This window comes from Gymnogyps californianus, chromosome 24 (genome assembly GCF_018139145.2).
Source record: "Gymnogyps californianus isolate 813 chromosome 24, ASM1813914v2, whole genome shotgun sequence".
Lineage (NCBI taxonomy): Eukaryota > Metazoa > Chordata > Aves > Accipitriformes > Cathartidae > Gymnogyps > Gymnogyps californianus.
This window is the reverse complement of record NC_059494.1, coordinates 5,195,006-5,221,762: the sequence shown is the minus strand read 5'-3', so window position 1 is coordinate 5,221,762 and position 26,757 is coordinate 5,195,006. Positions and strand designations below refer to the sequence as shown.

At 64.8% G+C, this 26,757-nt stretch overlaps 1 protein-coding gene across 4 annotated transcripts in view; it reads right to left on the bottom strand.

Annotated features, from left to right (window-relative positions):
• NFIC (nuclear factor I C) overlaps positions 1–23,293 on the bottom strand; it is a 42,672-nt gene extending 19,379 nt beyond the window's left edge. For 2 of the 4 annotated variants that reach the window (XM_050910392.1, XM_050910391.1), the window contains exons 1-2: positions 20,404–20,532; positions 2,116–2,647 (exon numbers count right to left, since the gene is read on the bottom strand). In XM_050910392.1, coding sequence (XP_050766349.1) covers positions 2,116–2,647; positions 20,404–20,433 — 562 coding nt within the window. In that variant the 5' untranslated portion in view covers positions 20,434–20,532. Of the gene's footprint in view, positions 1–2,115; positions 2,648–20,403; positions 20,639–23,144 lie in introns of those variants that run through there. The other 2 variants (XM_050910390.1, XM_050910393.1) reach the window with 2 other exon arrangements.
• Between the last annotated feature and the right edge of the window lie 3,464 nt (positions 23,294–26,757).

The window sequence follows — 26,757 nt, the reverse complement described above, 5'->3', positions numbered from 1 at the left end:
CAGTTAAGCCCAGTATCCCATCCCAGTTCAGCCCAGCACCCCATCCCAGTTCAGCCCAGCATGGCCATGTCTCAGCCCAGTACATGACACGCCCCTACCCTGCACAGCAGCCACTGCCCCATCCTGCACAGGGCACCCACGCCCCCACCCCAGCCAGTGCCCGGGACCCCCCCCGTCCCCAGTACAGCACCCACAATTCCCACCGCACCACTGGGAAACAGCAGCACCAGGCCCTGTTGGGCCTCATCCTGCCTCTGAGCGGGTGAGCCACGTGCACGGGCACGGGCGTACGGCGCCAGCACCGCATGTGCGCACACGCCAGGAGACGCGGCTGGGCAGGCGGGTCCCGGCTGCACATGTGTGTGCACGTGCACCCCCCGGGCTGACCGCCTGTGCCCCCCACCTGCCCGGGGTCCCACCCGGGGGAGAGGGGCTGCGTGGGCAGGATCCGGCCCCGGCTATTCACTGGCAGAGACTGTGCCCTGCTTTTCCTCAAAGCCACGAGGGCTTGGCGGTCCCCCCCAGCGCCCTGCCCAGGACATGCAGCTCCCTGGGGAACTGGTGGTGGGGGGGGGCGGGTCGCATGCCTGCCGTGCCTCAGTTTCCCCAGTGACACTCAGCATATCCCACCGCTGGCCAGGCAGGGGCAGAGCTGTTTCTGGCTGTCCATGCCCACCGTGATTCACGGTGCTGGCACCCTCTTTGTTGGGATTGCTGGCACCACAGTACCCTCCGTGGTGTCACTATCCGTCCCTGGGCCCCGGCCAATGCCGGGCAAGGAGCCACCGGCCCCACGCTCCCCCCCGCCGTGGTGTCAATGGGGACGGGCTCAGAGGGCCGGGGGCATGGCTGGGGGGCATCACCCCGTGCTGCGGGTGTGGGCAGGAGGTTGCTGCCAGGAGGGGACCGATGTCCTGGTCCCCACAAACCTGGGCAGCCTGGCCTGGCCGGGGGGGGGACGACCGCAAGCCCCTTGACCGCCCCTCGGGCTGCACGTCGCAGCCCCTCTGGTTCTGCATCGTGCCTGCGAAACCAAGCCCTGCCCTCGCCCTCAGGGATCATGCAGCATCTCCCCAGGCTCCTCACCCGCCTGGGGGTGCTGGGGGATGTTGGGGTCTGTGGGGGACCCCAGCTGCTGGGAGGGTGTCTGTGCCAGCACGTCACCAGCCAGGGACGGCAAACCTGCCCGGATAAAATAAGATCTGACCCGAGCTACTACGAGCTTCCCTTTCCTGACGTGTGGGGAGGTGGCGTGAGCTGGCGGTGAGGACGAGGCTTAGGGATCTAATCCTCTGAGCCTGGAAACCGCCGTCTGCCCTGCCTGCTGTGCCTCAGTTTCCCCCCTTTTGATCATCAAGGCTTTGAGAGCGGGTCTGACCCTCCCTCTTTGCTGTAGTTAAACCAGCCCAGTTCTCCCAGCGGGTCTGTGGGACCCCCGGGCAGGTGAAGGGCAGGGGAGCAGCATCCCCTCGGTGCACAGCAGGAGCTGCTGGGGTTTGCCCCCACTGGCATTACCGCTGCCCCCTCCCCAGCCAGCCTCGGCCGCTCCTGTCCCTGCCTTGGTCACCCACGGGGCGAGGGGCCGGGACTGCAGCCCACGGCAAACTGGCACTGCTGGACCGCTCCCAGCTCCAGCCCTCGAGGGATGCACTCGGAACAGGCTGTCCCTTCTCTGCCCACACCGCCCACCCGCTCCTCACCGGGCTGTCGGCACAGGCAGCCGCGTCAGGCAGGCGTGGGATGCGGGGTTAGCCCCCGCAAGACCCCCCTCTGGGGATGCCCAGAGCCAGGAGCATCCTCAGGGACCGCTCCCTCTTCCTCTCCCTGGCATGTGCCTCACGGGGCAGCCAGGATCCATCCCGGCTCGGGGAGAGGGGCTGCGTGGGCAGGGTGGGGGGCACCCACTCAGGCAGCAGTTTGGAGAGAGGGGAGCACTGGGCTCCTCTTTGCAAGGGCTGCAACGGGAAACGTGTCCCCGAGTGGTGTCCCTGAGCCGGAGAGAGGGGATGGGACGGACATTGGGGGGAACGGGAAAGCTGGAACAACCCCCGCCCAGGGACCGGGCTCCGGTGGGGATGCATCCTCGCCCCACCCCACAGGAGGATGAGCACCCACCTCTCTCGCGGACGAAGTAAGCCAGGTAGAGGTCGAGCTCCTTGACGGAGACGCTGATGTGGTGGGGCTGGACGCAGAGGATGGGGTTGGTGCACTGGCCCGACTTGACCAGGCGCTCGCCGTCGGTGCTCTCCAGCGGGATCCCTTTGAAGAGGATGACCATGACCAGGTCCAGCCGCCACACCTTGTCCGCCTGCCGCAGGCAGTCGATGCGGCGCATCTTCCCCTTCTGGTCAGGGTTGGAGAGGACGCAGCACGAGGGCTTCTTGCCCGTGATGGAGAGCACGAAGTCCTCGCGGCACTCAGGCCGGATGTCCTTGCGCAGCTTGGCCAGGAGGCGCGAGGCCCATTTCTGCTTCACCTCTGGCTTCTCGCTCAGCAGCTCGTCCTTCACCGCCCTCTCCTCGTCCTTCGTCATCCTCTTCTCATGCTTCTTGAAGTACTTGCGCTTACGGGCCTGCAGGTTGAACCAGGTGTAGGCGAAGGCCCGGACGTGGGGGAGCAGCGCCTCGATGAAGGGGTGGAACTCATCCTGTGGGAGCACAGGGACAGGCGGTCACTCCCGGCAGATCCCCCCCCTCCAAATCCACCCCAGGTCGGCTGGGGAGCCCACAGGGACCTGCCGGGGACAACTCTGCCAGGGACATCCCTGCCAGGCTGCATCCCAGCGCAACCAGGAGGAAGAACTGTGGCAGAGGCGCATGCCTGCCAGGGACAGGGAATCCTTCCCCACGCAGTGGGATCCCCCCCATCCCGGCAGCCCCCCATAAATCCCACCGGCTGCAATTCTCTCAGGCCAATAACCTGCCGGGGGTGGCTGGGGCATACCAGAGCCAGCGGTGCCACGGAGGGGCAGGCACTTGCGCAAGGCACGCCGCCTCAGCAGCACCCAGACCCTCTCCCCTTCCCACCCACACGTGCCAGGATCTGCTCCCGACAGGCGCAGAAATCCCACCTGACATCACGCACACCGGAGCCGCCGTGCCAATGCCAGGCACTGCCAGACCGCAGCACCCAAGGGACGGGTCCCCCACACCCCCAGCATCCCAGGTGCTCCCGCACAGGCTGCGGGTGCCTTAGACCTCTCCGCTTCCTCCGGACCAGCGGGAAACTCCCTGAGTTTGCCCCAGCTGTGGCCAGCCGGGTGGCTGGCGCCCGGCCCGGCGCACAAGGCATGTTCTGACTGCCTTTTTCCATTTGGCAAGCGTTGCTGGACGAGGCCGGCCCCAAAAGAAAACAAGGAAAATGCATCCCCCTCCCCGGCCCCTCCTTCCCACATCCCTTTCTTTTTTTCCCCAGTTCGGAAAATCAGTGCTTCCTGGCTGGGGGGGGTGGACGGAGAGGTGTCAGGAGCCGTCCCAGCGGGGAGCGGCACGGCTTGGAAAACGGCAGGGAGAGGGCCAAGCATCCCTGTGCGTGGCTAGGGCGGCAGCAAGCTGGTCCCCAAGGGCAGGATTTGGCCATCGGGGTCCCTCATGACGGGTGATGATGTGGAGGAGGAAGGAGCCCAGCTCGGCACTCGAGTCCCACCACAGGCTGCCAGGGCCGGGCGGGGGGTGGCTGGTGGCAGCTGCCGCTGCCATGCCGTGGCCCTGGTTCGCAGGGTCATGCCCAGGTTTGGGTCACCCTCCCAGCAGGGAGGGTGCCAAGGACAGGCGCTGCTCTGGGGAGGCACCCAGGAGGTGGCTGCGGGCAAGAGCCGGGGGAGGACGGAGCCCTGGCAGTGGGATGGGGCGAGTGGCTCCGGAGGTGGCGGCTGGCCCCACTCATCCTGGGGCAGCAATGCCGCTCCCTGGCCGAAGCAGCCGTGTCCCAAAGTGACCCTGCTTGGAGGAAACAATGTCCCCCGAAGCAGGCTCCCAGCAGGGACCGGTCCCATATGGACCCCACTAACTCCCACTCGGCCCCAAGTCCAGCACTGACCCCATTAACCCCAAACCAGCCCCTGCACGGCCCCTACGAACCCCAAACCTGCTCCCCTGGCACAAACCCTGCTAACAGCCAGCACAGGTCCCTCGGCGCAGCCCCTGGTGTCCCCTGGACCAGCGTCCCCTGCACAGACCCCGCTGTGACCTGGCACAGATATCCCAGCACCGACCCTACCGTCCCCTGAACCCGGCACAGACGCCACTAACCGCCAGCACCGACCACCAGCACAGCCCCACTAACCCCCCAAAAGTCCCCCCAAGCACAGACCCCGTTACTTGCCAGCACAGTCCCATCACCCTGGCACAGACCCCGCCGTCCCCGGGAGCTGACAGCCCCTGCTCTGGACCCAGCCTCCCCACAGCTGTGACCCCCGTGGGTGTCCCCCCCATACCCCACAAGGGACAGGGCACCCACCCTTTGCTGGGGAACCCATCCCACTCGTGGGGACCCAACCCTGTTGGGGGACCCATCCTGACCCTGGAGACCCATCCCTGCCTGGAGGACTCATCCTGCCAGGGGAACCCGTCCCTGCCTGGTGGGCCCGGCCCTGCCGGCTGCTCCCCGGGGCGGCTGCAGCCCCGTGCGGCCACAGGGTCTGGTTCCTTCCCCAGCAGCAGCCGCTAATTCAGTGCAGCTGGGCAAGGGCTGGGCATGTGTCTTAAATCAGGGAAGAAGGTCAAAGAAAAGTAAGACAGGAGCTGAAAAAAGCAGCAGCGGGTTCCAAAAACAATACTTGGCCGGGGCGGTGGGCGGCTGATCTTCCTTGGTGGCCGGTTATTCAGACGAGCCCTACAAATTGCTGCCATCCCCCGGCCCCGCCACCCTCCCCAGGCAGCCGGCGGCAGGGCTGGCCGCAGGGCTGGGGAAGGGGGGGGACATCATGCCATTGTCCCCGTCCCTGCCCTCCCGCCGGGCAGTGCCAACCCGGGCGCTGCTGCAGGGAAATCAGGCAAGAACCAGGTTATCGCTGTTGGGGGTGGCAGCACCCTTGGGTGCTGCTTGCCCTCGCTGCAAGGGCCAGGGAATGCTCGGTGCCCTGCCACAGGGTGGCAAGCGTGACTCCCAGTTTCTGTGGGGCTCTAAGCAGGCGCCGGCTTTGCCCCCCCTCACCACGGTGCCAAGAATGTTCAGAACCCACTCAGACCCAACGTCTGGGACCCCCCAAAAACCTGCCGCACGCAGAAGCCTCTACAGCCCTCGGTGCCCCCAAAGCCATCGTGGGCCCCCCCTCCCCAGGATTACGGCAGGACGGGAGCTGCACCGAAAGCCAATCAGCCCCTCGCCAACTTTCCCTCCCGCCCAGCTTATCCCGCGCCGGGATGCCGCACGGAGTTAAGCCGCTTTAGCAGGGCCAGGCGAGGGCGGCCGGGGGGCACCAGGACAGCGCAGGATGGCTGCAGCTGGGTGCTGAGGGGACAAGCTAAAGGACTTGGGGACTATCCCCGTGCCCTGCATCCACGCCACGCCGCCGGCACCGTGCAGCCAGTGAGCCCCTCAGCCAGGCACGCCGCCCTGGCTGACACCGGCCAGCTTCACGCCCAGCTCCGCTTCGGACAGCAAAGGCAGGGATGCACTTTCCGTCTGTCCCCGTCCCTGATTCCCCGCTGGCCCCCCCGCAGCCGGCAGCATGGAGTGCCGGCAAAGGGCTGGTTAAGTGTTTCTCCTGCTGTTTTTCCTTTGTGGGGCTGGGAAGCAGAGACGTGCTGCAATACCCCAGACGAGGCTGCTCCTGGGGCATTTCCGGATGGGAATCTGGCAGCAGAGCGTGTGCTTGGGCCTCATCCAGCCCGGGCTTGTAAAGCCCTGCGACCCGGGGAGGAGCACGCCTGCGTCGGGGTGCTGCCGGCCCCAGCACAGGGCCCCCCTCGCGTCCCCCTTCCAGGGACTGGTGGAGAGCTGACTTTCCGCGCCAGATGCTGCAAGGGGAAACTGAGGCATGGGTCAAGCCTGGCTCTGTCCTGGTGTCAGTCCTGCTATGGAGCGGGGAGGGGAAGGAGTGATGCTCTGCGTGGAGCCGGGCACGCTGTGCCAGGATTAACTCCTCGGGTAGCCTGGGTTTTAGCAGCGCCAGGGAGCTGGTGGGGGCACTGCCTCTCCCTATGCTCCTGCCTGTCCTCACCGCTCGGCCGGTGCTGGGGCTCTGCACCCCGGCTGCTCAGCCGTGGCGGGTGCCTTCCACCCTGGGGACGGTGGGGGATGCTCGGCACCGTGGCCAGGCACCGCGGCATGGGCTGGCCGGGCCTCCGAGCATCCTCTGCTCGAGTGCCTTGTCCAAACAGGTCGGGCTCAGCGAAACAGCCTGAATTTTCCAATGAAAAAACGTTTCCTCAGGAAATTCCCGAGCAGTTTTTCACGGGGGGGGGGGGGGAGGAGGAGGAGGAGGAGGGGGACGGGAGGGCTCAGTCACCTCGGCAGCGGGTTTTGCTCCCCACCAGCATGGCCCCGGCCCCGGGTAGGAGCAGGATGCCATCCCCACCATGGGTAGGGAGCGATACGGGGTGACTTCGCCGCATCCCGGCCCTGCAGGGACCACACAGGGTTTATTTTATGAAAGGATGCTCAGCCTCCCCACCAGCCAGCCACACACCTCCAAACTGCTGTCGGCTCCCACGGCCGCCGCTCCTGCCAGGTCCCGCTCCCCGTGGCCACACGAGCCCGGGCAGGGGCTGGCAAGTTCGGTGCTGGGCACCGTGCCCCCATGGGAAGCCTTGGCGCAGCGGCGGGGGGGGGACGACGCAGCTAGAGAGATTCCGGTAATCCTGAAAATCCCGAAATCCCGGTCCTGAAAGGGGCACAGCGGGGACTTGCTCCTCGCCCCAGCCTCGGTTTCCCCTCGCTGGAGCGCGCGGGTGCCCTCGGCACGGAAGAAACGCTCTCGTGCGGCCCCAGCAAAGCCTCCGGTAGCCGCTTCTTAACTGTTCGCCAAAGCGGCTCTCGGTAATAAGTTAACCTGGTAATGAGACCTGTTGCCGAGACAGATGCAAATGATTGGGAAGTGCTCATTAGAGGGGATGGAAGGAGGCACTTAGGCCCTGAAAAGCACCCAGCCCTTCCCGGGGCCGGCCCTGCGCCGTATTAGAGCCCATTTTACAATAATTGCTCCAGAGGAGGAAATCTATTTGGATTCATCATAAAGTATTTATTAACAAGAGCTTATTCATAATTTTTGCTGCTCGCCGGCATGGCGCGGCCAGGCTTCCCGGCCTGCTCAGCAAGTCCTAACAAGGCTTCCCCAGCCCTGGAGAGCGGCACCATCGTGCTGGGGCGGGGGGGGGAAACCGAGGCACGCTGGGCACGGGGCAGCAGGAGGGAGCGCGGTGGTAGCTGAAGCTCCTGGGAAAGCAGCCGGGGACGGTACGAGCTGTGCTGGCCTCGCCCGCACAGACACGGCCCCACGCCGGAGCTGCCCGTGGGGCAGAATGGCTGTCGCAGCCACGCTCCCCCACAGCTCCCGGCAGCGGCAGCTGAGCCGGGGTGGGGATGACTCAGCCCCGTGCTTGCAAAACCCCTCTTGCAGCCCGCGCTGGGGCACAGAGCCCCGCTGCCTGGGGCAGCCCGGCTGGCATCACCGGCGCAGGCGGAGGTGAAGACAGGACACGGTGCAACCTCCCCGCAGCTCCTCTCCCCAGACCCCGGGGCTTTTTTTTTTACCCCCAGAGCCGACAGTATCCTCCAGCCAACATCCATCCACAAGCTCAAGGCTGTGTATGGGCTGGACCGTACCCACAGCGTGCTCTGGATGCGGCCACCCTGTTGGGAGGGTCCGCCAGGACAGATGCAAGGCCAGAAAGGGGCTCCTACGCTTCATCTACTGCCTCGATGCTCAGCCCCACTCAGGATCAGACTGGGAGGCGGCGGACGGGCTAATAAAGCACCCGGTGCTCACCATGCGCCTGGGACCACGGTGGCCCTGGACCCCTCGCCAAGCTGCCCTGAGCTCCCGATGCCCGGCGCTGCCCAAAACCACTCCGCTGGGTCCTTTGAGCCATCCCAGAGCAGGCAGGTCCCTACCGCCCTGCGGGTGCTGCGAGCACCCCGTGCCGGGCCGGTGGCCGCCTGCCTGCGCCTACGTGCTGGGGCGGGAGGCGATGCCGGCGCTCGCCCTCGCAGGTGGTGCGGCTGCAAGCGGGGGCGCGGGGAGCGCGCCGAGGCCGCCGCCGCCGCAGGTCACGGGAGGCCGCGGCAGGCAGCGAACCTGCCAGTTGCTTTGGAAAACAGCAGGAAGAAAAGCAGCTCTCTTTGCAGCCCCGGGCTCAGGTGCCAGCGCTGCCTGGGCCCGTGCCAGCCGGCACAGCCCTCCCTGGGGAGGCAGCACCACCGGCAGACGGCGGCCGGGGCTGGCCCGGGTGGGCTGAAGCCGGGGCAGGGGGAGGCTTCTCCAGCGGCATGGTATGTGCCCCAACCCTGTGCCCATCACTCGGCCTCCGATCTGCCTGCGTGCACCCTCACCTCCAGCAACAATCGGCGTTGCTGGTCCCTGGCTTTGCTAAATACACCCCAACCTGGAGAGCAGCGCGCCCAGGGTGCGGGGAAGGGGTAAGGATGCCCTGGGGATGGTACCCAGCAGCGGCACAGCCAGCACCACCGGGCGGAGGAGCCGGGAGGGAGATCTGGTGGTGGGAGCGCCCGGGGCCACTCACTGCCTTCCTGCAGACTCACTCGGATCCCCCAGGTGCCTCAGTTTCCCCAGGTGCCGTCTCTGCCCGTCCCCCTCGGGGTGCGGGAGCCGACGGCTCAGCTGCTTCCCCGGGGTGACCCCACCTGCCCCCAGGGTGTGGCGCTGCCTTTGCAAAGATGGGGAAACTGAGGCACGGCACTCGCCAGGCCAGCCCGCAGGAGAGGCAGGATGCGACGGCAGCTGCTGGAGTCCGGGAAGAACCCTGTGAGCAGCACAGGGCGAGCGCGGAGGGGACCCGGCCCATGGCCAAGGAGACGTCCCCCCGCCCGGGAAGCATCCCGTGGCCGGCAGTGCCGGGGCCACGTGGCTTCCCAGCCGAAACCCCCCTGGGGCTCCAAGGGAGGGAAATGTTTTATGGAACTGGAAAAAAAAAAAGCTTTGCCAACAGGCCCCGGCGCTGCCAGCTCCTCCGCCCGGCCCTGCGTCAGCACAGGGCCCCGGGGGTGGCCCACTCCCCCCAGCCCCGCTCCCGGCACACGGCGAGGACTGCGGCTACGGGGGTGACAGGGCTGGACCGGTGCCCGAGACCCAGCGCTTCGCCCACCCTGGACCCTGGGGTCCCAGCCTGGGAGCTGCTGGGATGTGACCCAGGGACAGTGGCAGCTTGCACCCCCAGGAGCGCAGAGGGAAACTGAGGCAGGAGACGCCCCGGGGCCGGCAGCACCGCGGTTGCCCTGAGGAGGGCAGGCAGCAGGTAGCCCCGGCTCAGCATCCCCCCCAGCACTGAGGAACCTGGGACCAGGCAGGGCCCCCCAGCCCCCCCCAGGCTGAGCCTGGGGCTCTGAGCCTGGCTTTAGCCCCTGACGCAGGAGGTTTTATTTCCCTCCCAACATATTTTTAGCCCTGCCTGCTCCGTCCTGGCCTTTCTGAGAGGGATTAATTCCCCCCTCTGCCATCACGCACCGTTAAAGGTGTGGGGGTGCAGAGAGGGGTCTTCAACTCCCTCCCGGGGGTGCCTGCCCGGGGCGGGGATGGCACCAGGGGTTTCTCTGCACCCCGTGATGGGGAGCACCGCGATGGGCTCACGGCGCTCGCCCCGCTGCAAATCCAATCCCTGGCGGGTTAGAGCAAGTCACCAGCTAAAAATAGCTCCGGCCTTTCGCCGAGGAGCCGGCGACCTTGCGGGAGGATCGGCCGCCCCCGGGGCCCTGGCGGTGAAGAGTTCACGGCCCCCCCCGCAGCCCCATCACCTTTGCTGCGCCACGGATGTGCCAGCGGTTCAGTCTCTGCTCCGGTATCTCACGGGACATCCCCAGGGGTTGAGGACACCCTGCCAGGACCCTCCATCTAGGGATGGGGAAACTGAGGCACGGGGCAGCAACAGGCTCTCCCGGAGAGCAAAGGGAGACGAGGCGTCCCCAAAGGGTCAGCACTGTTCCGAGCATGGCCGGATCCTGCACCCTGAGCGCTGAAGGACAGGACTGCTTTAATGGCGGGGGTTTCATCCGCTTTCGGCAGCTCAGCAGAGCCTTCCTGGGGAGATTCAAAGGCTGAGCCCGGCCGGGTCCTATTTCGGGAGAGTTTTGGACGCCTCCCAAGCAGCAGGAGCGGGGGCTGGCCCGCACAAAGGGACTCTGTTCGGGACGCTGGGCTCTGGCGGTGCCCGGTGCAGAGGCTGGTGGCTGTGGCCGGTCCCCTTGTCCCCCGCATGACGAGTCAGCACCCGGGGTTGGGGCAGGGGGCAAGCGCCCCTCTTCCGTGCTGGGTACTGCTCCCCACCTAGAGGTAAACTGAGGCACGGGGGGGGGGGGGCTGTCCTTGCCTCCCGGGCCACCGCTGTAACCGCTAAGTGACACTGCCATACTGCGGAGACGGCCGTGCCAACCTGCCTCGTGACGTGGAGTCCACCAGCCACCCGCCCTGGGCTACTTGCCCGGGCTGGCCCCGAGCCATCCCCTGGGGGAGTCCAAGGTCCCCGACTGGGGCTGGGCGCTCCAGGAGCCAATACCCCAGCCACCGGCTCCATGGCGGAGCAGAAGGAAACCCCCTGTCAGGCTAGATCCTGCCAGGTCGACGCCACGACGGGGTGCACTGGGGTGCCAGCGCGGTGCAGCGCTGCCAGCACCGCTGGCCCCGGGACCAGGGGGCCTCCCACATCACCTCAGCCCCCCTCCACTGCCCGCCCCAGGCCCTGGGGGCTTTGGAAAGCCCCAAGGTTTGGGAGCTGTGGTGCCGTTACCAGCCCGCGCACACTCGCACGCTCCCCGCCGCACGTAGAGCCGCAAGCGCCCACGTGTGCATCCATGGGTGCTGGGCACAGAAATCCCGGGGATGGGGACTGGCTGAGCGGGCAGGGTCCTCACCCACGGTGATGCCGGGCAAGCTCCGGCTGGCCGGCTCCTGTCCCCATCCCTACTCGGGACACAGCAAGGCCGCGGCTTGGCCCCGGTGCTGCTGCCGGCAACTCCCCTCTCCAACCAATTCACCACCACAAGGCGAGGAGGCTGGTGAGCGCGTCCCGGTTCCCTCCGGCGGTACCTCAGGATGCGATGCAGTCATCGCTAATGCATCTGGACTCATTTACGGGGATGAGAAAATGTTTCCAGGTTTCCCACAAAGTCCCATTAAGATCCCAGTCCCACTCTATTTTTAGTGCCCTCATCAACAACGCCTTCCCCAGCCACCCCGGCGCTCCAGGGCCCCGCGGGGCTGGCGGGGGCACCCTGGGCATGCGCCCGCCTTTCAGGGCAGCTGAGCTGCACCGAGACCGGGCGGCTGGAGGGGGCAAACCCCGGCCCTGCGTTCCCTGACCCAGCAGCTTTGCACCCATGGGTGCACCCCAGCGGTGGGGATGCCCCAGCCCGGCTTTTGCTTGAGAGCAGCTGAGGAAGGAAACCTGGTGGGAAACAACAGCGAAAGCCGCCCCCAGTTGCTGCGTTGGCCACGGAGTCCCAGGCTGCGGAACCCCGCTCGCCGCTGAGGATGGAGAGGGGACGGCAGCGCCGGGCGATGCTCAGTGGGGCTGGGCATGCCGGCGGCAGCGCGTCCCGGCGGGTGCAGGGTCACACCCTGCAGCACCAGTTTGTCACCTGGCGATGGCCGGTGGCTGGCCCAGCCAAACTGCCCCCCCCCGCCCTTGCCAGCAACCGCCAGAGCCCCGCAGCACCTCCCCCCCGAGGCAGTGGGTGCCCACGGGGCTCCCGGTAGAGCTGGCGAGGCCGTGCACGGATCCTGCCCTCGGCCCTGCGCCCTCCCGGGCTATCTATAGCCATGACCTCAGCGGGAGCCAGGGCAGGCGCCCGGCTGCGCATCCTCCCTTCTTGGCAAGGCTGCCGCCACAGCCCCCACCTGGTAAAGAGCTGCCGCCAAGCCGAAGCTTTTATCCCATACGTTCGCTAATCCGATGGGATTCGGTGTCAAGGGCTGCCCACGGGCGGCTCACAAAGGCCGTTTCCAAGGGGGGGCTCAGCCAAGCGATGGAGAACGCCAGCCGGCAAGGACAGACGGCGGTGCTGGGTGTCACCGCGTTAGATGACAGGGTCCGACCCCGGGGGCTGGATGAGAGGGGACCCCTTGGGGGCTGGGTGACCCGCTCCGAGGAGGTTGAGCGGGGGACGTCCCCGTGCAGGCAGGGGTGACCTGAGGACACCCCGCAGCTGCACCCCGCAGGCATCGGGGTCGCAGCCTCCCGCAGAGCCGGGGCGGTGCGGGGAGGGACCTGCTCGCTTTCCGCCGGCTGCCCCGGGGGGAAGTGGGGAAGGGGTGGCCCAGAGGAGGGGAATTTCCCCGGCTTTTTTCTCCAACAAACTCCTCGGCTTGTGCAATTAGAGAAATTTGTTTAACAAACTCCCGGGGGAGCGGAGCGGGAAGGTGGGGTGGCGCGCAGCCAGGGGCGCTGCTCGCACAGGCCCGCTCCCTCCCTGCCCGTGCCTTTGATCAGCGGCGTGCTTCGCCGGGGGAGAGGAGCGGTTCCCTGCAGCCAGACGGCGGCCAGAGCCGTGCTGTGCTGCGGGAAGCGCCTCGGCCCCCGCAGACGTGCCGCCCGTGGCAGCCCCCCGCTCCGACCACGCGTCCCTCAACCGACGCTTCGCAGCCCCATCTTGCTCGCTCACCCCTACCCCACCGCCCTCACGCTTGCCGGGGCGGCACGGCCCCGCCACCCCGCCACACCGTTGCGCGCGGCCCCCAACCTCCCGGGCCGCACGTGCGCACACATGCGTGCGCCCTCGCGCGCCCATGCGCGCGGCGTCGGCTGGCGGGCAGGCGCAGGCTCCGGGTGTGCGCTCGCGCTCTTTCTAATGCAATGCCATTTCCATCAAAAACCCTTTACTCGGCACTTTTCGCCAGCGCCGCTTCATTGGTATTCACGCCACGCCGCTCGCCTGTCCTGGTGCACAGGTTACTAAAGGAGATTTTGCGGCGCAGCGTGGCGGGGGTCACATTACAGCCTGCGCCGTCTTGCTTTCCCGAATCACCGGGCAGGAGCCAGGGGACGGCGGGAGGCGGGTGCAGGATCTGGCACATCACAGGTCCCGCCAAGCAGCCACGGGACGAAGCAGTCTCGTCGCCGGTTGTACCGGGGCGAGGCGGGCTGGCAGGCAGGCAGCGGGGAGCTTTGCAGCAAACAGCGGGATGGGTGGCTCCCCGGGGGAAAGCTGGCAGGTCACCGGCACTCTCTATCCGCCCCGGCAGCCCACCACGCCTGCCACAAGGTGGGAGCAGCCGGGAAAGGGGGGCCTGAGCAGAGAGCGGGGTACACGCTTGGCACTGCCATCACCCTTGCCGCTGGTGCCCGGATGAGTCCTGAGTGGCACCCACTGTGTCCCCGGCAGGACTGTGCCCCCAGGATGGCATCTTGGGGTGAGGAGGGAGTGGCGGCGCCTCTTGTTTCGGGGCTGGTTTGGGGAAAGGAGAAACGTCTGGGTGGAAAATCAACATTTCTCTCTCCGGGTTTTTTTTTTTCCTTTGAAAGCAAAAATATTTCTTGGTTTTTCGTGATCAGAAACATGTTGGGGGTTTTTTTTGGACAACAGCCGGTCAAATACCATTTCCCCGCGAAGGGAATGCAGGGGCCCTTTGCAAGGAGAGCAAAAGCCTTCTTAAAAAACAAGATAAAACCCCCAGTTTTTTAAAAAATCCACCTGGCCACAGGCTCGAACAAACTCCCACGGAAGAGGGGTCAGCAGCAGGGCCGGATCCTGGCATTCCCGTGCCAGGTAGCGCTGCCTAAGGGTGCTGCGGCCCTTCCGGGAGCAGCGGCGGTGGCTAGGAGGGCGATGCCCACGGCGGGCAGCCCGAAGCCCGGACCTGGGGATTTTGCCCAAAATGCTGATTAGAGCTGGCTGCTGGCCGGGGAAGGGAGGATTAATGCGCTTTTAAAGCGGCGGCGAGTTAACCGAGAAATCAATCCCTGGCAGGGGCTGGCTCACGGGTCCCCCGGCGTGTGAGCGCTGCTGCACCTGGGCTGCGGGATCCTTTCCCAGCTCCTCTCCAGGACTTGGGAAGCGCCGGGCCTTGGCGGCCGGCGCAGGGCGTTGGGTCCTGGCCAAGCTGGCACAGCGCGGCGCGGCCGCGGGGGATGCCTGCCCAGGGCCGACGTGACGGATGGCAAGCCTAGCCGCCCGCCCGGGTGCAAGCCAGGCCCCGGGATGCCCGCGGGGACCCTGTGCATCCCCACGCTGCAGCTGGCACATCCCTGGGGGTCTGCGTCCCCTCCTTGAGGGTGACACCGTCTCAGAGTGCCCAGCTGGCCAGGGCAGGTAGGGAGGCTGAGCTCAGGCTCTTGCCTGTGCCGATTTGGTGCATCCAAAGCCTCCAAAGGTCTTTTGGTACCCAAAACCCACGAAGGTTTGGCACTGGGCCCCTCTGTCCCCCCGTGAGGCTGTGCGCCTCTCAGGCTTAGCCCCACCAGCAGCCCCCAGCCGTGCCGTGGGGATGTCACCGGTGATGTCATGCGGTGCCGGCCCGACTCGGCAGGGCTGAGCACCCATCGATGCCCTGGCCGCTCCCCATTGGCTTCGCCGCCCTGCCCCGACCTGCCCGGCACACCCCGAGGTGCCACGGGAGAAATCCCCACCCTGCGGGTCCCTGAGGAGCAAGTCGCACCCCTGCCACCCCAAGGTCCTGCCTGCACCACCCGGCTCGGGTGCAGGGACTGGGGGGGGAACAGGAGCCCCCCCAGCCCCCTCCCGCGAGCACTCAGCCCCCTCGGCAGTGCTCAGTGCCGGCACCGCCATCCTTGCGCAGGAAGAGCCACAGCACGGCCGGGGGCGGCAGGCAGCGAGCCAGCCTCGCAGGGAGATATTTTACCTCCCCGCCAGCCCTCCTTCTTCCCCTCCAGCAAGGGACCTTGGGGACGCTCCCCATCGCCGCCACCGTCCCCATCCCTGCCATCCAGGGCTCGGCTTGTCCCTAGGACAGGTGCAGCCACACTGGGAGTGACCGGGGGGGACGACAACAGGCACCCCTCGGGCTGCAGGGAAGTGTCCAGGGACCAGGCACGGGGAAGGCTGGCGCAGGCAACACTGGGCAAGGAAAGCTGGCAAGCAGGCAGGGCAAACCGTCCCTGTCCCCAGGGCCATCCTCGGCCAGCCGCGGAGAGCCCTGCCTTGCAGGGACCTGCCTCCATCACCCCCAAAAGGCAGAGGGCACTGTCCCCCCGCTTTCCCTCTGGGTGTCAAACCCACCTCCAAGCCCTCCCGCTGCACGCAGCCCTGGGCCGGGACGAATCTCTCTCGCCGCCAGCGTGGCAGTTTTCCCCCCGGGGCTCTCGAGCTCTCCGTGCTGGGGCTGCCCGGGGCTCCCAGAGGAGCCGCCGCCTTTCACGCTCTTTGCTGCACCTCGCCAAGGGAAGCGCGGCCGGCTTGGCTGGCCCTCGGCACAGCTCCTCTGCCCACTGAGCCTCGCCGCGCTGGCACTGCCCCGTCCACACCCCGCTGCACCGGCCACGCTGCAGCCACCCCTGCGAGAAGGGAAAAACCACCGGGTCAAAGCAGGCTCAGGCTATGGCTCCCAGCACCCGTCCCCAGCCCACCCGGGCTCGGGGGAATAAAAAAAGCACCGAAGGGAGCTATTCCCCGCTCGCTTCAAGATAGCCGGGCAGCGAGCTGGGCCCTGGCGGCTGGGCTTTGTTCAGCGAGCTGCAAAAGCGCACGCATGCTTGCAGCGCTGGGCACGCGGCGGGTTCACTCCCTGCCCCGGTACGAAGGGAAACGCGGGCAGGGAGAGAACCGCGGGCAGGGAGGGAAGCGCAGGCAGGGGCAGAGCTGCCCGGGAAGGTGAATTATTGGCGGGCGCCTCGGCGCGCTGGAGGAGGGTGGCTGATTTATTGTGTGAGGCCCCAGCCAAGTTCAAGGTGATGCAGTGGAGAGTGGCGCAGCGCGAGCGCCGGCCACCCGGCCGCTCAGCTCTCGCTCGATGGCGTCTCTCGTGCAGCAGGCCTTATCCTGCCCGCCACCCCGCATGCCCATCCCAGCCCTCCGATCCGGCTTCATAAACCGCACTTAAAACAGGATCTATTTTTCCCGGGTGAGGATTTAAGATCAGATCGGGCAGAAACAGCGGGGTCCTCAGCAGCGCTGCCGGCGCGAGCGGCAGGGCAGGGCTAGCCGGGGCAGGCGGGCACGGCACGGCGGGCGCCTTGCGGGGAAAGCGAGGATCTCCCGAAGGTTACATTTAAAGAACAGCCTCATTGTTTTTCCCAAACAATACTCAGCAGATGGGAGAATTGAAAGTGTGTTGCAACCTTCCCTCTCTCCCCTGCCGTGCCCGGCTTGCTGCTCCCATCCTTTGGCAGCCGATCTGAGCTCCCAGCTGGAAACCAGTTCGCCGGAGCTACTGGCGGAGGGGGTGAGCACCGGCGCTCCCCTCTCTTGCTGAAAAAGCCATGGCGCTTTTGGGAAGGAGGTTTGCCAAAGGATGCCCCGGTGAGATGTGCCCAGCAGGCAGCTCCCTGCTACGGCCACGTGCCCGAGCCACTGGTGGCAGCCAGGCGACGTGCAGAGCCAACCAACGGTGGCCGGGGAGAGGCGAGATCCCCCTCGGCACCCACGAGACGCGGCTGCAACCGGGCCACGTGGCCGCAATGCCTCTTGCGGCCCGGCTCCGTCCCCCGGGCACTGTGGCGTGCCCGTTTCCCCGGGTGCTGACGGCGTTTGCCGGTACAGAGGTTTGTGCCAGGCCAGCTTGGCCAGGCTGCTCCCCGATGCCCCCGGGATCGGGTGCCACCGGCTACGGCACGCGCAGGGCTTCGTGCCTGGCCCCTGGCTCTCAGTCGGACACTGCGGGCGCATCGCCTCTGCACCAAAACCAGTCTCCAGGGATGCATTTGAGCAAAATGGTGGGAGCCGGGCGTCCTGCCGGGGTCCGGCCGGAGACCCTCTCCCCTCCCGGGAGGGGGTCTCTGGCCGGACCCTGGCAGGACGCCCGGCTCCCACTGCTCCAGCTGCCTTTGAGGCCGGCTCCCATCTCACCTCACTCCCAGCCTACGGGTACCAGGGTGGGGGGCTCAGGGAGTGCCAGGGTGACTGCCAGAGATGAGCCAAAGGTTTGCAGAAGCACCGGTCATAAAATCTGCGCATCTCCCCCCTGGGAGCATCCCAAATCCTGTCCCCCAACCCTGTTGCAGATCCAGGAGCCAGGGATAACTGTTACGGCTCTGGAAACACCGCCGGCTCCTCGGCAGCTGCTCCCAAGGGACACACGTGCCTTGGGAGTTATTTCGGAGTGCTGGCAGCCGGAGCCCCCCCCCCCCCCGCTTGCCCGTGGGCAGGGTGAGGCCTCATGCGTGGCGGCGGTGCCGGTGCCACTTCCCTGCTAATCTGGGCAGCTCCCTCTTGACTTCCCAGCCTGTCCCTGAGGGGGGACAGAGCTGAGCCGGGGGAGCGGGAGGAAGTCCTCAAGGAGGGACGGAGAGCTGAGGAGGGCACAAAGTCACCCTCCTTGCCTGACGGGATACTCGGCCGAGGCCCCGGCCGGGAGCGTGTCACAGACGATGCCTTTGCCAGGGCTATTTCGGTGCCCCTGGGCTGCCAAGCCCCAGCTTGGACCAGCTCCGGCCGGGAAGGGCGGCTGCCCGAGCGGTAGCCGGGGTCCGAGCGGCCGTGCCAGGCTCGAGGGGCCGGCGGTGGCGGTAGCGGCGGGGAGATGCGCGAAGGCAGAGGCAGGGCGGCTCCCGCGCACGTTCCAATGTATCCACATCACCATCCACGGCTCCCGAGCCCAGGCGAGCCTCCCCGCCGCGCGGGTGGGATGGGAACGGCTCGGCTGGCGGCGGGGGGAGCGGTGGAGGGGGGGGGGACGGGACCAGATCCGGTAGGTGCAGACGACGTCTGATTCCATCCGAGCCCGGCTGGATTGGAGCTGAGGCTACGCCAGGGCAAGGGGGGGGGGAAACCGGAGCCTTCCTCGCGCGAAGGCGGCGGGGCGGAGGCTGGGATCCGTGGAGGAAAAACCAGCTCCCCCCCGTCGGCTGGGCGAAGCGCTGGGAACAGCACGGGTTTGTGAGCAGAACGGCTCCTGCCAGCCCCAGCCTGGCCAGCCAGCGACCGCACGGCTTCCCACATCAGACCAGTGCTGTTAGCTGGCAACAACAGGCTCTGCCAACCCAGCGCCGGCTGGAGACTGGGATGGAAGGGAGGTGGTGGGACCCCCGGGAAGGATGGAGTCGGAGTGAGAGAGGAGGAACAGAAAAGAAAGGAAAAGAAAGGAAAGGAAAGTAAAAAAGAAGAAAGAGAAAAAGAAAAGAAGAGAAAAAGAAAAAGAGAGAGAAAAAGAAAGAGAGAGAGAAAAAGAAAAAGAGAGAGAAAAAGAAAAGAGAGAGAAAAAGAAAAAGAGAGAGAAAAAGAAAAAGAGAGAGAAAAAGAAAAAGAGAGAGAAAAAGAAAAAAAAGAGAGAGAAAAAGAAAAAGAGAGAGAAAAAGAAAAAGAAAAATAAAGAGAAAAAGAAAAAAAAAAAAGAGAAAAAGAAAAAATAAAGAGAAAAAGAGAAAAAGAAAAAGAAAAAAAAAAGAGAAAGAAAAAGAGAAAAAGAAAAAGAGAAAGAGAAAAAGAAAAAATAAAGAGAAAAAGAAAGAGAAAGAGAAAAAGAGAAAAGAAAAAGAAAAAGAGAAAAAGAAAAAGAAAGAGAAAAAGAAAAAGAAAAAATAAAGAGAAAAAGAAAGAGAGAAAAAAAGAAAATAGAGAAGAAAAAAGAATAAGAGAACAGAAAAGAAAAAAAGACAGATTGAGGTGTGACCCTTGCCAAGTCAACCACATGACGGGGAGCACGATCCCCAGGGTTATTTGAGCAGCCCCAGCGCTGCCCACCCGTGCCCATGCCCGTGCCCAGGTCGGTGCCAGTCGGTGCCCATGCCCGTGCCTGTGCCGTCACCAGCCTCACACGCTGCACCGCACCCAGGGAGAGCCAGAGACGAGGCCGGACCCCGCGCTGCCCTCCGGCACAATGCAGGTGCCGCGGTGCTGCCAAGGGGACCCCCCTGAACCCCCAGGGGACAGCTGAGCCCAAGCCTCTGAGGTGGGGCCAGATCCTGCCTGCAGCTCCGGCCCAAGGGCTGAGGTCTGGCAGGAGAATCCCCGGCGCGGGCACGGGGGTCCGGCGGCAGCACCCTCCCCCACCAGAGCAGAGCCCTCGCGGGGTGCGGCACGAGGCCGGATTTGGAGCGGGCAGCGGCTGCCAGCAGGGAAGAGGTTACGAGCCGGGGAGGGGGGAAGCTGCCTGCTCAATAATTAAATAAATATCAGCGATCAATAAGGACAGAGCAAAGGCAGAGCCACAGCGGTCGTAGTGCGGGCAAGGTGGGGGGGGTGGTGTCCCCCAAAGTCTCCCCCCCCACGGGCGTACCGGCTATTGGGGGGAGACTTCAGGGACAACCCCCTTGCCCGCACCACGGGCCCTGGCACGGCCACCCCGCTGCGCGCCACCGGGCCACGTCGGCGTGGCCTGGAGTGACACCAGCGTCCCCACGCACACGACTCAGGGCTGCCCCTCAAAACCCCTACGCGTGGATGGGGGCCAGCATCGCCCCTCATCCCGGGGACTGAGGGGGTGCTCCCCACATCCTGCCATGCACGGACCCCCACCGCGCTCTCGCCCGCCAGCGCGGTATGGCGCAGCCCGTTGCAAATTGTCCCAAACTTGGAGGATTTGGAAGAAAAAGCCCGTGCCCCCCCACCTCCTTGCACCCCACCATGTGCAGCTGGGCTGGTCGGGGCAGGGGGGGAAGGAAAAAGTTTCACGCTACGCAAGAGACGGCGCGGCCGAGGCCAAACCCGCAGCGCCAAGCCCCCCCCCCAGCCTCCCCGAATCCAACCGGGGAGCCCCTGCACCCCACTGCGTCCCCTTGCAGCCCCAAAGCCGGCGGCTTCCCCACACCACCCACCTCTGGGCACAGCGAAGAAAAAAAAAAAAACACCCAAACCACAACGCAACCTTCCCCCCCCCCCCGCACCCCAAGTGAAAGCGGAGGCAGAAAACCCCAAAAAGCACCAGAAACACTCAAAAAAACCCTAAAAAAGGCAGGAGGGGGGGAAGCAAGAGGGAAACGCGGCTCCTCCGAGCAGCCCCACACCAGCCCCAACCCGCCCTTTCCCTGTTATGATTATTTTTATCGAGGAGGAGGGTTGCTTTTTCTTTTTTTTTATCTTTTTTTTTTTTTGCATTGCAACTGTAAAAGTCTGTTGCGGCGAAGGGGGGGGGGAGGCAAATTGGGGGGGACGGGGGGGGGGGGGGGGAAGGCCGGTTACCTGGGTCAGGCAGAGAGGAGACGAATACATCCCGAGCCGTGCTGGGAAAGTGGCTAATTGCAGGGCTGAGACTCGAGGCGTAAAAGTTACTGAGTCATTTCGGAGGCTGGAGCAGTCCGGGCGTTTTTTCTCTCTCTCTCCTCCGGAGCGGCTCTGCGGGGCCCGGGGGGGGCAACCGGGCAGAGGGGGGCGGCCCCGCGGGAGGGGGGGCCGAGGAGGAAATAAAAAGGGTCCAACTTCCACCCCCCCTCCCCCCCCAAAAAAAAAAAAATTAAAAATAAAAAGCAAAATTCCTTTCCGCCCCCCCCCCCGGAAAATAAAGCGCTTTTTTTTTTTTGGTTGTTGTTGTTTGGTTGGGGGGTTGGGGGGGGCGTTTTAAAGAGGCAAAAGGCTCATCTTCGCCCGGGGGGGGGGGGGGTCGGGGGGGGTCCGCACCCAGCCTGCAGGCAGGGGCGGCGGGCAGCGGGGAAGTTAGAGGGGAAGCGGCTCCATCCGAGACACGGGCAGCGGAGAGAGGGAGGAAAGAAAGAATGAGAAAATGAAAAAAAAAAAAAAAAAAGAAGAAGAAAAAAAAAAAAGGAGCGAGGAATGAAGTGACGTTATGAAAAAAGCCCATCCCAAAATATTACATCCCATTTAAAGATGTAGGAACCCCCTTTGGCTGGCAGGGCCGAGGCGCTGCGGGGCAGGGGCGAGCGGGGGGGGGGGGGGGGGGGGGGGAGGAACGGGCCGCACCCCCCACACCCACACCCCCCCCCCCTCCGCGGAGCGGCGAGTCCCCCCGTGCCCCTGCCCGGGCCGGGCAGCGCGGGCAGCGCCGGGCGAGCTCGGCCCCCCCCCCCCCTTTTTTTTTTAATGTTGTTTTGGGTTTTTTAATTTTTTTTTTTTTAAATAAACGGAGCCAATACGGCGAGCGGAGAGAAAAAAAAAAAAAACCCTGCAGATTCATGTGCAACTTCTAGGGGCAGCGGCCCCGGGAGACGCTACCCGGCGCGGGCAGGGGGATGCCCCCGCACCCCGGTGCCGGGGGGGGGGGGGACCGCCCCGCCAGCCCCGCGCTCCCTCCCGCCGCATCCCCGCTCATCCCGCGGGAAGACGCTTCTTTTTAACACTCCCCCCCCTCCTTATTTAACGACCGGCAGCATCTCGACGCTCTTCCCCGGTGCCGCCGTGGGGGGGGGGGGGAAGAGCCACGGGCAGCCCCGCGTCGTCCCCCCCCCCCCCCAGCCCCAGCAGCACAAAGAGAGAAAGCAAAAAAGCGGAGCCCTGCGCCCGGCAAACTCCAAACCGCAAGTTCTCACTACAGAAACACCACCGCCACCAACCAATTCTGCAGGCTTTAATAAAACCTAATTAGAGAGCGAGCGAGGGCGAGAGCCACGTACAGAAAAACAAAGGGAATCCCCGGCTCCTAATTGTGAGTTGCAGCCCTGCAGGATGGCGGGCGGCAGCCTCCCGAGGTTGGCGATTTATTTAGCCCCGCTCTCACCTCCCTTCAGACACGCATATATGGGGTTTTTTTTTTCTTTTTTTTTTTTTTTTTTAATTGCTCCCTGCAGTGACCTGAAATGCAGGCAGGGACCGCTGCCCGGCGGAGGCAGGCGGGCGCTGCGGGGCCGCTCGGAGCCGCTCCCGGCTGCGGGGCCGCGGCTCCAGCCCTGCTTCGCTCTCCCCAAAGAAGAAAAACGCTTTTTTTTTTTTCTTTTTTTTCCTTCACTACCCTGCCAGACCCTCTCCCCGCACAACTGATTTTCACTCGCAACTTTTACCGGCCCCCGGAGGACCATCTCCGCCCGGGGGGGTTGAGGTTTATATCCATCCCCCCCCACCCCCCCATCACTACTTTCCCCTGCGTTAAAAACAACCCCGGAGGCATCCCCGCTCCCGCGGGATGCAGCGGCTCTGCGGCGGCACCAGCCCGGCTCCGCGCAAACTTCGCCGGCCGGGCCCGCTCCCCGCCGCCATCCCCCCCCCTCCCCTTCCATCCTCCCCCCGCGGCCGCCGCGCCGGTGCCCCGGGCGGCCCGGGGAGGGTGGGGAGGGTGGGCTGTGGGGGGGGGAGCGAGCCACGGCGCTGCGCTTCCCCCCGTGGCCTGGCAGGAGGCGAAGCAGGAAAAGCCCAGCAACGGCGGGGACGGGGGGGGATGTTTTTATTCTTACATCGAGGATGGTGATTTCTTTTTTTTTTGTTGTTGTTTTTGGGGTTTTTTGCCCCCCCCCCCCCCCCCCGGGTGCGGGCAGGGCCGGCCCGCGCAGCGCTGCGCGGACTTGAGCGCGACCCTCCCGGGCGTCACTTCCAAGTTCAAGTCGGTGCGGCTGGCAGCCTCTCCGCCCCTTTTTTTAGCGGCCATTTTCAGCTCCATCCAGCCCTCCGCGGGCTGCGGAGGCTCCCCCGCGCCGCGACCTCCCTCCCGCCGGGCGGCTCCCGCCTCCGCCCCCCCCCACCCCCCCCCCTTTACACCGCGGGAGGGGTGGGCAGGGGGAGGAGAGACGGCGGCAACTTCCCTCCGCCACCCCGGCACCCCTCCCCTCCCCTCCCGCCGCCCCCCCCCCCGCCCCGGGCACCGTATTAAACTCCGCTGCCGGCAGCGCCCCGGCCCCGCCGCCCCTCCCCGGCAGGCAACTTTTGCTCGTGGGTGCACACGCAAACACACGCACACGGGTGGGAGCGGAGGGGGTGGGGGGGTGGGGGGGAGGAGAGGAGGAAAGTAGAAGAGAAAATGAAAGTGTCATGGGACCTACCATAGCCAAGTGCAATTAACGGGCTTCCAAGTTGCTGCGAAAAGCAAAGCAAAGAGGGTGGGCTTTTTTGGTATTTTGTTCTAAAACGTGTGTTTTCCACCGAGCCGAAGGAGGAGGGGAAAAACGTTGCCCCCAAAAATCATCAAAAATTAAAACCCCAAGAATAAGAAGAATAAAAGCTTCCCCCCCCCCACCCCAAGGCCACCGGCAACGGCAAAGTGTGTCCTCCGCGGGCGGTCACCCTCTCTCCGGCTCCGTCTCGCTCCCGGGGGCCATGCTCCGGCCTCAGCGCGTCGGGGGCCGGGCTGGGCCGGGCTCCGCGCCGCGGGGCATGGGCCGGGCCGGCAGCCGCCGGCGGCGAGTTCCGGGGCGGCCGCGGGAGGCGGCGGCGGCGGCGGGGCCGGCGGGCGGCGCGGGGCGGCGGGAGCGCGGTGCCCGCGCCCAGCCCGGCTTCATGCGCCGCGGGGGTGGCGGGGTTGGGGCGGGGGGGTGGGGGAGACGGTGGTTATTTTTGGAAGGCAAGGGTGGGGGGGGAAAAAAAATAATCTATTTTTTAAAAATTAAAAAAAAAAAAAACCAACCAAAAAAAAAAAAAAGCGGGCGGAGGGCCGGGCTGCGCCTATGGAAAAGCAAAGCTGGCATCCCCCCGCCCCCCCCAGCGAAGCCCAACTCCGGCCGGGCACGGCTCCTCCTCGCAGCCCGCAGCGCCCCGGCCCCATCGCCGCCGCCTCCTCCCGCCGCGCCGCCTCCGCCTCCTCCTCCTCCTCTGCCTCCTCCCCTCGCCCGGGGCACCGGCGGCGCTGCGGAGGGGACGCTCCCGGTGCGGGGGCGGGGAAGGAGGAGGAGGAGGAGGAGGAGGAAGGCTCCGGCCCCGCTCGCCCGGCAACGCGACGGCAGCCCCCGGATGGTGCTGGTAGGTGGCGGGGGCTGCGGCGCGGCCCCCCCCCCCCCCCCCCGGGGCCGGCTGGCTGCGGAGGGAGGCGCGGGGCCGCCCCCCCCCCCCGGCCCTGCCCGGCGCGGGGAGGGGGGGGGGGGAGGAGGAGGAGGAGGGAGGAGGGATGGATGGATGGATGGGGGGGGGCGCGGCCCCGGTGCGGAGCTACCGCAGAGCGGGGAGGAGCCGCGGGCAGCGCCGGGCCCGGCCGCCCGCCCCTGCACCGGGCGCCACGGCGTGCAGCCCCGGCCCCCGCCCACGGGCATCCCCCGGTCACCCCCGGCCCCGCACATCTCCGGCCCCGCACACCCCGGTCCCGCTCCGGAGAGACCCGCTGTTCACCCCCCTCCCTACCTCACGCACACCCCCATCCCCACGGACACCCCCACCCCTGTTCTACCCGTGACATTCCCCGTCACCCCATCCCCGGCCTGCAGACACCCCATCCCTGCCCTACGGACACCCCTATCCGCGTCCCCTGGTCACGCTCCCCCCCCAGACTTCAGCCCCCCCAGAGCATCCTCCATCCCTGCCCCCCCATCCCCTCCAGGATGCCCCATCCCTGTCCCCCCATTCCCCTTGTGCCCCCTCAGCACCCTCACCCCCCTTACTCCTCGTACCCCCCCCCAGCACCCCACCCCCCCAGGGTCCCCCCTGTCTGCACCCCCAGGTCTCTCTGAAAGCCACAGGCCGCTTTGCAGCCAGCACTGGGGGGGGGGGGGGGGGGGGGCTGGGGGTTTGCCCCAACCCCCCCCAAGTCCCGCTCGGAAAGTTGGCAGCGACCTGGGAGCCGGGTTTGGTCCGGGAGAGGAGAAGGGCGCTTTGGGGAGAGCATTTCCCTTCATTTCTATCGACCCCTTTTGTGTCTGGACCTGTATTTTTAACCCTTGTTATGGAGTAATCCTTTAATCTTTTAATCCTTTCAAATAACCATATTTTTCTATAGGAAGGCAACAAAAATTACGTTTTTTTTCTTCAGTTTATTGAGAGGCGAAGCGTGCGCTGTACGCCTGTATTTTTAGGCACGCTCCGTAGTCTTGAACAAACAGGAACATAATCTCCGTCTGTCTTGTGCTCAAATGATTTCAGTGTGATAAATAATATGCTAAATAATTTATTATGTATTTTTAAAATAAAATTAAAGCAAGCTAAACTGACATTCCCCTAGTTTTTATTTCGTCGTTTTCTCCCTCTTTTTTATTTTTTTGGGGGACTCGGTGAGCCCTGATCATTTTTACAAGGGATCAGCTCGATTTTAACAGGGATTTTGTATACACTAGAGGTTTATTTTATCCATCCCCGTATCCCCTTTGCCTGCTAAACCCACCGTGCGCATACCGAAATGCGGGACGTTACACGGCATAATTTGTGCATTCACAGGGTATATTTTACTGCCGTTCCAAGTTGTTTGTCAGACACCGAAGTACAGCGATCGGCCTTATGGAAATGAGATCTAGTTTTGTTCCAGCTTTCTATCAAAAAAAAAAAATATTCTTTATATTTACAAGCTCTAGAACTTTTTTTTTTTTTTTTTTTTAAATCACCATCTGCTCCCCCCAAAAAAAGCCACTTCCCTGTTTTAAAGCTGAAAAAAAGGCTCCTGGCTGAAATGAGCAGTTTGCTCGCCTCGTCCCAGCTCCATAAGCCTTGAGGAATGTAAACTCGGTGGTAACTTTGCTCGCAGAATAGAGTTTTCATTTTCTGCCCGACACGGGGCGAGATACGGCGGAAAAATAAACCCGGGGAAGAATTTGCCAATTTTTAACCGCTTCCAAAGCTGCCGTCGGTGCCCGCTTGGCAGCTCCCCTCCCTCCTGCCAGCACTTTATTTTGCTGCGGCGATTCCTCGGCTCTCCCGGCTCCTCGCGTTTTGGGGAGGATGCGGATGTTTGGCTTCGATCTCGGTGCTGTGGGAGATCGCCCGGCAGTGCCAGGCTGGTGGTGCCAGGCTGGCGAGCCCAGCGCCGGGCGGGCGAGGAGGAAAAAGGGGACTGACGGGCTCATGGCGGGGGAGAGAAAAAGCACGGCTGGGTTTTTATTTTCACTTCTGCGAGGGCCTGGGACGCGGGATGGTGGGGAAGGGGGTTCTGCCTTAGTTATTTATTTTTGTAATACAGTTTAAAGTATTTCCTGGATGATTCAAAGCCAGGGTTGAAGGGCTGCCGGCCTCATCTCTGAGACACCCCTGTGGGTTTCCAATATTGTGTCCCCCCAAATTAATCTCATTTCTCCTCTCTCAGCGAGGGGCCCGGGGGACTGATCCTGCACAAACCGTAACAGCAATGACCCAGGGTTGAAATAATCTCGGTGCAGCAAGTGGCACCTGTACCCTGCCGCCGTCGGGGCCGGAGGCAGAGTGAAAGGCATCCCGGCCGGCCGCGGCCCTGACCCCGGCAACCTTGCTGCAGGTGAGGGTTTACTCAGCCCCAGGGGTGCAGGCAGGCTGGGGGGGGTGCAGGCAGGCTGCAGGGTTGCAGGCAGGCTCCGGGGTTGCAGGGCTGGGGAGCTGCTGCCGGACCCTGCTGCCGACCCGTCCCCACTCATCCCAGCCAGCCCCTGTTCCCTGCAGCCACCCCAGCCTCAACCCCAAATTCCTAGCGTAAACCCCAGGCAGAGAAACACTAAAAATACAATAATCCTTTTTTTTTGTTTTGTTTTGTTTCCGGGCTGCCTGTAAACA